This window comes from Styela clava, chromosome 8 (assembly GCF_964204865.1).
Source record: "Styela clava chromosome 8, kaStyClav1.hap1.2, whole genome shotgun sequence".
In the NCBI taxonomy this organism is placed as follows: domain Eukaryota; kingdom Metazoa; phylum Chordata; class Ascidiacea; order Stolidobranchia; family Styelidae; genus Styela; species Styela clava.
This window is the reverse complement of record NC_135257.1, coordinates 9,350,780-9,364,668: the sequence shown is the minus strand read 5'-3', so window position 1 is coordinate 9,364,668 and position 13,889 is coordinate 9,350,780. Positions and strand designations below refer to the sequence as shown.

At 35.0% G+C, this 13,889-nt stretch overlaps 2 protein-coding genes across 3 annotated transcripts; one reads left to right on the top strand and one right to left on the bottom strand.

The window, feature by feature from the left end:
- Positions 1 to 95: 95 nt before the first annotated feature.
- Positions 96 to 1,906, top strand: LOC120346496 (fatty acid-binding protein 10-A, liver basic-like). Its single transcript, XM_078115514.1, has 4 exons — positions 96 to 220; positions 499 to 571; positions 694 to 866; positions 1,330 to 1,906. Exons 2-4 carry the CDS (start codon positions 505 to 507, stop codon positions 1,468 to 1,470), a joined length of 381 nt encoding a protein of 126 aa, XP_077971640.1. The 5' UTR covers positions 96 to 220; positions 499 to 504; the 3' UTR covers positions 1,471 to 1,906.
- Positions 1,907 to 2,550: 644 nt separating this feature from the next.
- On the bottom strand, positions 2,551 to 12,576 carry LOC120345936 (chitinase-3-like protein 1). Of its 2 annotated transcripts, none has more exons than XM_039415540.2 (15): positions 12,392 to 12,568; positions 12,042 to 12,093; positions 10,804 to 10,946; positions 10,297 to 10,458; positions 9,932 to 10,060; positions 8,316 to 8,440; positions 7,993 to 8,119; positions 7,725 to 7,801; positions 7,314 to 7,422; positions 6,768 to 6,887; positions 6,247 to 6,359; positions 5,979 to 6,061; positions 5,527 to 5,630; positions 4,482 to 4,590; positions 2,551 to 3,444 (listed from the first exon to the last, which is right to left on the bottom strand). In XM_039415540.2, the coding sequence occupies exons 2-15, from the start codon at positions 12,091 to 12,093 to the stop codon at positions 3,161 to 3,163; spliced, it is 1,737 nt and encodes a 578-aa protein (XP_039271474.2). In that variant the 5' UTR covers positions 12,392 to 12,568; the 3' UTR covers positions 2,551 to 3,160. The 2 variants fall into 2 exon arrangements, with proteins under 2 accessions (XP_039271474.2, XP_039271473.2); XM_039415539.2 differs by having other exon boundaries at positions 3,301 to 3,881; positions 12,392 to 12,576.
- Positions 12,577 to 13,889: the final 1,313 nt, after the last annotated feature.

Genomic DNA, 13,889 nt, shown 5'->3' with positions numbered 1-13,889 from the left:
TTCAGCTGAAAACCAAACAATCGATAACGACAGTTTTTATGTAGGCGGCCATCTGCCTTTGTATTCTATATGATGTGATATTATATGATGTTTGTTCATCATAATAATCCGAGAGCATAAATATCGGCAGTAGTTGCTGACCTGGCATCACTTCGGCACTGACTGAACAACGTGTAAAACTGTCTTCTCGTCCATAAACCGTTACGTTAAACCCCATCAGGTAAGTCAAATTATAACATTTTTAGATAAAAAAATTTGTTGAACAAATGAGTACAGCAGATACGACCAGAGAAAACTTCATGGGTTTTTCAGCAATAGTAAGATTTGAGAAAATTCAAAATCGGGCGTTATTTAACACTATGCGAGAATACAACATTCAATATTACGAGGGGGTATCGAGATTAAAAAATAGTTTTGCTAATGTTCATCACAGGGTGTTAATGGATGAACCTAACATGTCTAAATTCCCATTACGATGAGTTCTCGTTTGTTTTTTAGAACAAAATGTCTCTCAGCGGAAAATTCAAGATGGTTAAAAGAGACAACTATGAGAAGTTTGCTGGTGCTAGTGGTGAGATAAGTTTTATCATATCATCGTAGTACATATATAATAGTCAAATTAAAAAAAATATATCATTGTTTGGGTCATTTCGATATTATTGGTGGTTGAATGAAATCATTTTTACACAATAGGAGCAACCGATGAGCAGATTAAACGAGGCAGTGAGACAACATTGGAAACTGAAGTCACACAAGATGGTGACAACATCACCGTGAAAAGAATTTATCCGAATCAGACAGTTTCGAATACTTTTCAACTGGGAGTACCAAACGACTTCAATTTCCCTGATGGCAGAAACGCAAAGGTATAATAGATGCTTAGACGAATGCTGAGTATGGCCAGTAAATTTACTTTCAGTTCGATATTTCCTTAGCTCACGATGAGCATAAACCGGATTTTCTAATTGCAATTTGATAATTTTCTTCTCATGCTTCTTTTGGAAAATATTATAATTAATTCAGAAATACAAACACTGCCATTTATCCAAAAAACCTCTGTTTTCAGAGTCTAGTTTTCGTTTGTTTTCTGACATCTCTGAGCTTTCTTATATGACTGTTATTAATTACCGCCCTATGTAATCCTAATACCGGTACGTATAATTGAGATACTGGTATAATTGAATCAAAAGAATGTGGAAAAAAGGCAACATATAAGATTCTTAATTTAATTCCGAAAACAAACTATCACAGGAATATTCTATAATTCCATATTCTGACAATACCTTAGTAAAATAAATACTCCAATCTTACTCATTTTTAAATTTACAGGCAACTTGCACTAAGGATGGAGAAAAGATTGTCTTGAAAGGAGAGAATTTTTCTCAAATATCAGAAATCGAAGATGGCAAATTGAAGGAGACTCTCACATTGAAAGGAGTCTCGATGGTCCGGTGGTCAGACAGATGCTAGTTTTAAACTCGCTTAATTTCAACATAACTTCTAGTTCAAAAGTTTCTGTAACGTTTATTTTCTATGTGCCTCGAAATCCTGAAAACATTTTATATCAAGTTCTTTTACTCGAAATAAATGGTCATTAGTGGTTTTAAATGTCATGTATTGAAGTCTGATAAATCAGTGTATAACCAATTCGATTTTGGTAAAAATTTGACGCACGCAATGATCTTAGGCACTATTTATATATACATGCAGTAGAGCTGCCAATATGATATTAAAATTTCATAGGAATAATTTATTCAAAAATACCATTATTGCTTTCTGACTGATTATTATTTTATGATATTTGAAAACTTGAATTAAAACACACTTCAAAGCTCATCGTTTCTTTGCACCACACGGACGAACAAGACAATAGATTAAGTTAAATAAATACAGTTCGAAAATATAATGCTATTAGTGAATCAAACGACTCAACAACCCAGAAACTGTTTACTTTCCGATAAGTGCAGAAAGTCAATAAACTTACAGGTCAATAGCCTTTCGTCCAGCAGTAATCTGACCCATGTACAGGTACTGTATGCACCCTATACAAATACCGTGAATGTCTCTGTTCCATTTGATATTCCTAAAATATTTGCCTTGTCTGTACCAGGGTTTTGTACTACCAAATTCTAAACTTGATATTTTGGTGATCCTCAGTTAAAATAGCACACCTGTTTCAGATCCGACCTTTTCCGCGTATATTCACATCCTAAAGATAATACGGGTTGGCATATTCTCAGCGTATATTCTAAAATTATGTTGAAATTCATAACCATCACTTTCTAACGGTGACAAGTGTCAATTCCAGTTATACTAAATAAATCTTCTAAGTGAAAGTACAAAGTAACCAAAAACACACGTCCAGGGTTTGGAGTATTGAAACCGTGTCAATTTTAATGCATTTATTTCCGACGCTGGCCTTAGCGTTAAAGGGAAAAGTACACTTCTCAGCAAATTGATGTATTCGCAATCGGTACCATTTCAGTTGCAATTCCTCGAATCATCGAACGCACTCAGTTTTTATAACATGCTATCTATAGTCATTCCAACCAGAGTACAAATTATTATATTTCGGATATTAGTGAGATATACGATTAAATATTCACAAAGCTATAAAATGTGGAATAAGAAGTAAAATACTGGGAAAAGGTGCAGAGAACATTTAATTTGAAAAAAAATGTCGACTAATCAGTCACTTACATGCACTCCGATTATGACATCATCACTTATACAATACATAAATTCAGTTCGTTGAAGCAAATATTTATTTTTGTGATGTCATATTTTCAAAACAGCGGAACCAATAATACAACAACATAGGAATTCAAGTCAACGCAAGCAAACGCAACTATGGCAGTTGTCGAGCGGTAAAGATTCAACGATAATATTGATAGATAAAAAAAAATTCACATCCAAAAATTGCTATTTACCGAGTGACACAGTCAGTCAGTGTTTTCTATTACCAAAACAAAAATATATCGTTAATCGTCTTGTTGTGACAATACAACTAACAGCGTCCACGTGTGACAAGAAAAAGAGTTAGAAAATTGACTGGTAGAATATTTTCAAATTTGGTACAAATCAAAGTTCGTGCAATGATATTCAAAAAGTAGTATTGGGATAGATGCCACCTATATGAACTGAGCTTATCATAGAAATGCTATTTTCTGTTCCATGTGCAAAAGGTTCCACGAAAGACCGCACCTTTTGGACACTCTAAAGTAGCTTTATGATGCCCAATAGAACATTCGTGATAGATGTGTGGGTTGACGGGGTCTCCGAAATATCCATTTCTTCCTTTACACGAGAACTCTTTACCAGCAGTAATTGTAGTAGTTGAATAGGGTAATACATCAGAATCAGAAGACGGATTTGTTGAAACAGTTGATGATAAAGGTATTTCCGTTACAGGTATTTGCTCTGTTGAACTCATGGTAGAAGATGCTGTCAATATTATGAAGTACAAAACCATTAAAGTTATCAAAAAGTATACTTAAAATTTTTATGATGTGATGAAATGACATATTGGGTATAAAATTCAATAGTAATGGCAGTGATGATGATGTTCTGATGTTTTGACGTCTATGCAGGGGGCCAGGTGCATCCCCCGTCAAGAAATACTAGAGAGTAGGCACACATGTTCTCGAAATGACGTCCATCTTGTAGGCATATATGAAATTTTCGTTTAATAATTGGATCGCCAAATGTTCCGACACGATTGTTGCAATCGAAAGAACCATTGATTGTTGTCGCGGGGGTAGTAGAGATAGTGGTGGTCGTAGTAGTGCTTGTAACAGTAGTAGATGTAGTAGAATCAGGTATTGGCTCTGTTGTGGTCGATTTACTGGTAGTGGATTGCGTGTTCGTCAAATCAGTCTTTGCTGTTCAAAATATTTCAACAAAACTTGATATGTCTTTGTTGATTTTTTTAAATACTTCTCCAAAACAACCAAATTTGTAAGAAAAATAATTCGATCTCATGATTAAAAAAAATTGGGAAAATTGAAATTTTAAAAAATTTAACTTTTAGGTTTGTTCTTTACATAACATATGAATTTCACAGCCATTAATATCATTCAAGTACAGGAGTTGGTATACGATGATCTGGAATAGATATTTTATTTATTATATTTACATTTTGGATGCACATCTGGTACTTTTTACTACCGGGTTTACATTGAAACATAAAGATTTCTCTGGTCGTCCTTTCCCTTTGATTATATTCTTTCAAGTTTTTTATTTCATTTTTAGAAATATGCGCTTGTGGTGACTTGAATATATTTGTAAAATCCAATAACATGTCAATAATAAGAAATATTTTAGTACTACAAGTGTAAAAATTCACAAATTGAACTATGAACAAAACTCATGCAAAATGTACCATACAATAGTTTATCTTCAATCTGATATGTATTTCTTCTTTATCTTAGATGAAATAAAACATGAATTTTTTGTATTAAATTCGATTTTACAGTTTTTACCTGTAGATGAAGTTGCGGTCTCAGTCTCGGGTATTTCGTCGGGTTGAGCGCAATTGGTATTTGATGGATAATCACACATTCCTTCTTGTCGATTGAACAACAGGCCAGACTGTTGAAAATATTAAAATTATAATATTAGCGATTGACATTATTTAATACCAATAAATTTCAGTTGAAAATACGAAATTTGGTAAGAGGAACTCAATCATGTATTAATATTTAGGTGATTAAATCTATATATCAACTTCAATCCGACGGCTCACCACTCACTAGTTTACTCAAACCCAAAATACGTAAACACTTGATATGGATTATTTGTTAGCAATGATATGAACTCCATTTTCGTCCGTATGTTTTGCACACACATTATTTGCTGAGTGGTATACAGAACTCTCTTACGCTTCCTAGCGTAGCGGACGAAGAATCGGGAAGATTATCGGGAATCGCCTTACTTGCCACTCAGGATTATTGCTACAAATTAGACGACTAAAATAAATAGTGAGATAGCGCAGATACAACTCTCGTCAAAAGGTCTAGCACAGGGGTTCCCAAACTTTTATGTCCGCGGGCCAAAATCAGAATTGGAGAGACGTTCGAGGGCCGGAAGAATGTAGCGCCCGAAATGGATTCACCTTCATTTGACATTTTCTGAAACATGTTTGTTCGACTCATAATTGGCGCTTAATGGCGTATTCCTTCAGAACTGGAATAGTTCAAAAATCGCTGAAGTTTGATTTTTTTGATTCAGAAATACAAACACTGCCATTTATTCAAGAAACGTCTGTTTTCAGAGTCTAGTTTTCGTTTGTTTTCTGACATCTCTGAGCTTTCTTATATGGCTGTTATTAATTACCACCCTATGTAATCCTAATACCGGTACGTATAATTGAGATACTGGTATAATTGAATCAAAAGAAACAAAATCTGTTAAACATTATTTCACTCAAGCTCGGCGGGTCATTTTAAACCGTTACGCGGGACGGATTTGGCCCGCGGGCCGCGGTTTGGGAACCGCTGGTCTAACATGTTAAAAGTAAGTACTCACCGAACAGCAAGCTGGAGAGCGAGTCCCAGATATGCATTTGTAAAAACACTGGCAATCCGTCTCATCTGGTTCGCGAGTGTTGCAGGAAGAATAGCAGTCGGGACCTTTGGCAAAAAATAAGTTTAACGGGCAAATGACTATAAGTTTTTGAATGCGGTTTTTGTTATGAATCGTTGACTTTACTGCTGATTCTGCGATACATAAGTGCCAGGGTTCCCAACTAAGTCAACTTGTATGATAGACCGAAAAGAACACAAAACAGTGGTGAATTTGATTACTGACACAGCGAGAAATTTCGAGAAATGTAACATGATTTGATAAGTGCTTTTCATAAATATTCCATACACCGAACACAAGTCAGTTAAAACCATTACTATGGCGCTGTTAGCCCCTGAAATTGGACGAACAAAATTTTTACTCGGGCAACAAGTAGAAAGATTTCAATCACCCACCCATGCAAGGCTCGGCGACATCATTTTCTTCTGTAGGTGTTGACGATACATTTTTGTCTTTGTTCAGTTCTTCCTTGATTGCACTAACAAGAAATATAAGACGACATGTATATATTCAATTTTTTACTCAATAATAGGCGAAATTAATTTTAAATTGGAAAATATTAATTTTTAATATTTTATTAACTGTGTAACAAGCGATTATTGACTTATTCTTGTATCAAAATTGAATCTGACCCATACAATATTATATTAGAGATGATTATACTTTGATAATGGATATTTTCTGTTGTCTCCAGAACACAATTTTCCATCAAAGTCATCCAGATCAAGGGCCCAAATCATCGCTCCAGCAAGACCTTTTTTATTCAGATATTCAACCTATAGGCAGAAATTTTGTTATTCAACAATAGAAATCTACATGTATTCACACGCGTTTGTGGCATGTAGTTAGGCCACGATTCTTCCACTCACACCTTAAAATGATACTGTGACGTCATATTTGTTTATATGACGTCCTTTATTGTCCATTTATCATTTACCACCCCGCTAAAACATGAATGAGCCACTGGTCATTTTTGGGTCTTAAATAGATCAAGTTACAGCACTAAGATTTAAAGTACAAAAAATGTAAAACTTCATTGTCCACTCTGTCCCTTTTATCAAATAAGTTTACTCTATGAACACGCCATTTGGATATCAATATATCAATAATAAAGACACACTTCAAACAAATTCAACTCTAATATCCAGATATTTTTATGAAACTCATTAATTCCTTTAAATAACCTTTTTCTTTGCTGATTCCTCGTCGTCAAAACCGATCCATTGGTCACCAACTACAATGTAAGGAGCTTGAGCATGATCATCCCATATTAATTCTGTGTCATCATCAACCAAGTTGCAGATCTAGATCAAAGAATAAAATATTTTATTGCCAATATTTTACAATCATGGACAGTGTATTATGACGATAAGACTTTTGTGAGTTTTTTTCTTGTTTCACGCATATTTCCATGAATTTGTTTGGTTCTTTTTAGTATATACCGGTAATCGTGATTACATCGACCAAAATACAACTTTTCAACATTTGGCTCCAAAATCAAAACTATATAATTCTATAAAAATTCTGCATTTTTAAAGTAATATTTAAATCAATTGGAGCACTCAACTTAACTGCATCTATAAAAATTCAGCTATTCCTCCAACATATACGTAAAAAGTAAATCAATTTAGAAAACTGCAAGTTTGAAGGACTGCTTATATTAGTTGTCTGACATTTTCTCGAAAAATCGAAGAATGCAAAGCGATATGCTTATAAAAAAATCATATTACCTCATAATAAGCAAGAAATCCATCTTCTCTAGTGTACTTTCCTTTATTTCCGGCACCAAGTGCTCTTGATCCATATCCAGTTTGAGATTTGTCCGCTAATTTAAATGATCTGCAAAGACACAGTAAATGGAAGTTTCGATATCTTGCAGACACCCATCAATCCATACCTGTTCTAAAGAATTGATTTCTCAATCTAGGAGTGTCTGTCTGTCTTTAAATCGCGCGAAGGATGAATAAATATTAGGCAAAATGATTATTTGAGTCATTGCCCAGTAAGTCAAGTAGTTAGTTTACTTACTATTTTCATCGGGAACCGTTACCTTCCATTCATCCGGTACTACCAACTTAAATGCTTGTGCATATTATGCTATTTGGTGCGCTTTTTTTTCTAAGGCAAATACAAAATCCTACCTTCCGTATGTTGGTATTCCCATGACAAGTTTTTCTTTTGGACATCCTCCATCAAGCCATTTATTCACCGCAAAATCCTTCAAAATATGTGTGAGATTAGGAAAAATAGTAAAATATAACATCGCAAAAAAAAAGTAAAAACAGATAATAGGTATCCACAAAAATCACACAAGTAATGTCCAGAGGGCATGGATAAAGAGAAATTAAGCCTGTTAACCATTCTCTTATTAACGTGTATATTTAGGTTGAAATAGAAGATAACACTCACGACGTTATGATACTTTTCATCTCCGTCGTATTCAACTGATCCTCCATACAATGGACTGTTGTGATCGGTTACATCAGCCCAACCACCATGCAAATCGTAAGTCATCAGATGAACCAAGTCTAGATGCCTATAAAGGTGTCATTACGTTAGCAGATAGAGTAGTCTAGTCTTAAAATGTTACCGAACGCATCAGACAAATACCAGATATTCTTGTTGTGGTAAGCTAACGACAAATGTCGTAACAAAATTATTGTTTTTGATTGATTCATGGAACCAACTGACACACTGATGTATTTAAGACGGTTTATCACAAAAATTTTTACTTGCAAACTTCATTTATTTCGTAACCATTTTCGATAGTCGTTTTTCCGGCAGGAACTGCGGCTGTCAGCAAAAGCTCCACTTCGCCGGTGGCGATGGCATCCTTCCTGAAGGTATCTTTTAATATCTGAGAAATAATTCAATTCTTTGTCGATTCAAACAGTCTGGACAATACATTCTCTATATTCCACACAAGCTAGTTTTTGACTTTTGACTTGAATAAACGACGGAGAAACTGCCAACATGCGTTGGGCTCAACTACTTCTGCGTACGAAGCTCTTGTTCAGTGACATGTTTTGGGTGAGAAAATTTCAGCACTTGACTCATAGGTATGCGAGTTGTTGCGTTGTTAACGTTAGATCACGCGTGAATCAAAAAAATATTAATTATTCGCTACACTACTCTTTTTTTGGCAATTTCAAAACGAAGCTCGTTTTATTTACTAAGCATGCCTATTTTAAAATCGGGGTTCCGTGGCACCCAACTACAAAAATCCCTTCGTTCTACCAGTATTAGGTTTTTTTATGCCCTGGGGTCCTTCGAAACCCCGGAATGTTCCTTTTGTTTCCGCTCCACCAAAATGTTGAAAACCACTGCAATAAGCTTATGTGAATTTGATAGTGGTATCACAACCTGGTGGACGGCTCCACTATCATCAAATGAGAAATTGATTGAATCAACACTATATCTAGCAATCATGTTAGCCATGAAAGCTTGCAAAAATATTGCTGAGCCCCGACTGATAGTCTAGTGACCCTGCGCATTTTAACCACGACCGAATGCTGAAATGCGACTGGTCAGGTATTTCGGCATTTGAATACCCCACCAGTAGTAGTATAGCACGGAAAAATTTGGTTAAAGTAAGTGGGAAAACAGTTCGAAATAATTTATATAAGTTTTAATAAACAATATTTAATCAAAAGTAGTCGGTGACTTAAATAGTACAGGCCTTCAGAGAAGGTTTTGGCCCAGGCTTGTCCATGGGACATATATTTCTGTTCCATTCCCATCCAATCCCATAGCAATTATGCCTGTCCCATCCCATCCCAAACCATTGGAATAAAACTCAATAAAAATAGCTAAATTTAGGTTTAGCGTCTACTAAATAGGTGTACATGTACGAATAGAAATGTAAAACAACAAAATTTACGATATTGTTAACTTTATATTCATAACTAATATACATGTGTTTATCAGCCCATTCACAAAGTATATGGTTAATGCTGAATATATTTTGCTCTTTATAACTAACAAGAGAGCTATGCTCAAATATATGAACACGAATTCCATAACGAAATGTTTTACCATCATTCCCCTGAAAATCATACGGTTTTCGTGTCCCACGTGTCCCATGGGAAATACAAAAGTGTGCTGTCCCGTCCCATCCCGTCCCACGGGACGTTTCCCATGGACAAGCCTGGCACCGTTTTGCCCTGTAACGATCGGCCACTTCTAGGATAGGATTATTATTATTTTTTAGCCTATGAAACATAGTTTTAGTGGCAACAACATTGCCAACTGTCATTTACTTCTAATTTGTGCATAAATTATAAACCAAGTACTTTATTCGGCCTTTTCAAAATTCACAGTACACATTTAAATAACAGGTAATGCTCACCTCGCACAGCTGAGTAAATCTCTTCTTATCTACAGCGGTGGATCCTCTACTTCCGGGATATTCCCAGTCCAAATCAAGTCCATCGAATCCGTACTTCTTTAAAAACGCCAAACTTGTTGTTGCGAATTTCTTAATGCACAAAAATGTATGAATCCTTCAAGCTGGGGTTATTAATAAACAAATACGTCTCTTTACTTCTTCATGACGTTCTCCTCGAGTACAGCAATTTTTGTAAAGTAATAAAAAATGAATAAAAGCCTAAAAGGATAAGTCTATTTTATACCATAGCTTTTCATTTCACTAGAAAATAGATAATAAGTATTTAATCAATATAAATTCGGCCAGCGAAGTGAAAAACAAGTTACCTTAATTTTTTCCGGAGTCGACACAACTTGAGAAAATTTTGTAGTTCCGAATTTCCAACCCCCTATTGCTGCTGTTATCTTCAATGCTTCATTCTGATTTTTCAATGCCATAAGCGCGTTTATCAAATCCATGCCATTCCATTCTCGCAGCTCCAACTCAAGCTTAAAAAGGAGTTTGATAAAAAAGTGGGTTAATAATGATCCATTCACCAATAATTGTAATTATGTAACTTTTTTACGTAAATCTCGATCACCCGTTTGCTGGATGAATGATTTTAGTCATAAATTAAATATATGTAAGACACCATTATTATTGTGTTACATATTTATCCCAATGAAAGAAAATGAAATATAACGACCTAATCACATAGAGGACCACGACCTCTCATCTGGTTTCCAATCCAAGTCGGCTATGATTATGCCCTCCAATGATTAGAGAACGACCTTCCTGTGCATGAATTACCCAAGGCCCTTCCCCTTCGTCGCTTACACTGTTTATAAACCTACATCACTGTCCATTGTCACGAATGAATAAACGATGTGAGTACATAAGAATGGATCCACATCTGATACATCGAACTTTGCTTCACCCGGCCTGTACTGAGCCCAGTTTGTGAAATAACAGACGAAATTCTTGCCATGTTCCACACCTGCATTTGGAGAAATACGAGTCAGAAAAACAGAAATTCTTTGTTAAAGTCATGTGGTTGAAGCAATACTTTTTCATACTTTATATGTTATTTAGTTTCTCGCCATTTTTTTGCTTAAGAATGCTGCAAGTCTTATTGAAGTTGGTCCGTATGATAGAAATCACAATCTCCCATTAAAGTTCTGAAATCTATGAGCGGCATGCGGATTTATTGGTGCTACGAAGATGCTTATATCAGGCTTGACATATTTTTCCGTCCCATTCCCATCCCATAGCAATTATGCCGGTCCCATCCCATCCCATGGGATTCCCATTAGTATAAAATCCAATGAAAATTGTTAAAATTTGATTTAGCGTCTATAAATAGGACTACATGTACGAAGAGACATGCAAAACAACAAAATTTACGGACTTTGTTAACTATATATTCATAACTATTATACATGTGTCCATCAGCCCCTTCACGAAGTATATTGTTATTGCTGAATATATATTTTGCCCTTCATAACGAACAAGAGAGCTATGCTCAAATATATAGACACGAAATCCATAACGGAATGTTTTACCATCATTTCCCCAAAAATCATACGGTTTTCGTGTCCCATGGGAAATACAAATGTGTGCTGTCCCATCCCATCCCATGGGACGTTTCCCATGGACAAGCCTGGCTTTTATATATGTTAACAAGGGTCTTGAAGTAACAACAACTAGAGACAACACTGCCAGGGAAATATTTCAAGAATTTTACCTATCAGAAGTTACTGGACTACTAACAAATTCCTTACGAATGTAGTCTACAATGTCTCGCCATAAATTGGTAGAAAATTTTACAAAGTACAAAAAAAACTTATGTTGAATACTGCATACGAACGATTAAATGTCTCAAGCAATAATCCCTAATTAAGACAATTTATTTTATATTCACAATAGTTTATTTTGTTCGTATAAAACTGACCGTGTATAAATAAAGAAGTTCTGTGCATTCATCCGACCATGTAATCGACACGAAGTTGAAATAAAGATCGGTCAAATGTACACGAATCGAAAATTGAGAACAATTCTACGAACAAGTCTCACAAAAAGCCAAAATTCTTACCGTTTATGGTAGTTGCCATGTAGCATATAAAAGCATATATGTGGATCCTCATCTGATGAAATTTATATAATAATTAGATAATATTAACGTTCTGGCAAGTAATTGAACATGCCACTGACAGATGATGCAGTTTACACTGTCTGAAATTTTACCTCAATAGATAAGGAGGCTCTATACCGTCAAATATGATTGTTTGCCTTTAGTGAGAATAAAGTAGTTTCGTCATATTGTAAACTTTTAGGCGACTAGTAGTATTTTATCATTGACACAAGCTAGGCTTTGCATAATTAATAGTAAATAGCAGCGCAATACGTTACTTAGTAGTTGAAGTTTGTAAAAAATCTTCTTACCTTTATTTCTTTGCTTTCAGATTGGATAACTTGGATACTAACTTTATTTGAAAAATCTTAAAGCAATGAAATATATATCTTGAACTGTATTATTTTTTTATTATTCACCATCTCTTTAGCAAAAATTAAAGGAATTTTAGAAAATAGTTCGAATCATAAAACCAAACAAAGCATGAAAGGACCGTTTATCATCATTAAAAAAAGGTTGTAACCTGGCCAAAGGCTTTTTTACTGAGTGCGTTGCAAATCTTAATCTAGAACATAATGGTTGACGTTTCTGCTATCTCGCGAAACATGACTGCAAAACTAAACTGACGTTGCCAACAGTACAAAATTTTATTTCACACATATCTTGGCGTAAATCCGCCATGAAGAAGATGAAGAGATGCGAGACGATAATAAATATCACCGTGTGAAATTTGAACTCTCTTAGTCGTTGCTGTGTTTGTCGCAAAATGGCTGGTAGAATGTGTTTGTCAGACCATAAATCGACTCTTAATGGCCACTTTGAGCGTGGGATAAGTGAGATACTACCCAAGAATAATCTCTCTGCAGGAAAGCACAATTGTAGCCCCATTCCACACAGGTCACGGGTATAATATATTTCGTTGAAAATTGTCAAACACTTATACAAATCGAGGATACAGATCAAGGGTTTTCACAAACCATCAACGAATCAAGTGTTTCAATATAGTTTAAAACCAAATGTCCTTATTGCAATATTAAACTGTATCACAATGCTTAACCCAGCTAAGTTCGTATGTGCTTCGTATTTGATGCAAACTTATACAGTCTCGCATTGGGTCACTGATTTTCACGTAGCATAAGCCATACAGAGTGTTTTACCAGGTGTTCTAAACGCGAGGTTTTATTTTGGAAATATACGGAAACTCATGTGGTAAAATTATATATATCTTAGCTTGTTACAGATCTTTTCAAAATTAACCGATATCGGCATCGCTGTCACCGCAAAATAACATTTGTCGATAGTATGACATAACCTAATTTTGATTCGTTTATTAATTTTCGAGTTTAATATACAATTTTTAGCTCATTAAAAGCCAATAAATTCACATTTTCTGCGACCTATACCGACATTACGGCTTTTTATCGGTAGACAATGGTAAATAATGCCAAAATATTTCGGATACATATGTGCCAGTGATGTACATACAGAAGCAATTGAATCATATGCATGTATATTTCACGTTTAATTTTTATTTAGCTTATTTCTGGAGTGATGTTCATGCAAATAGATTAAATCACGGCCAAGTTCCGGAATAAATTGACTCACTGATGCCCATTACTGCAATAATAAAGACTCGTCAACAAAGGTTGGATGGTCTGTTTGGGATCGGACTTTTACGTGTTTCTGGTATGAGCCGCACCTTGAATCACACTATATATTTTAAGTTATATTCACTTTTGGTCATAGCACCTGTATGTAGTGAGAGTTGTTTGATATCATTAGAATTACAATGCATGTATTTAGTTTAGA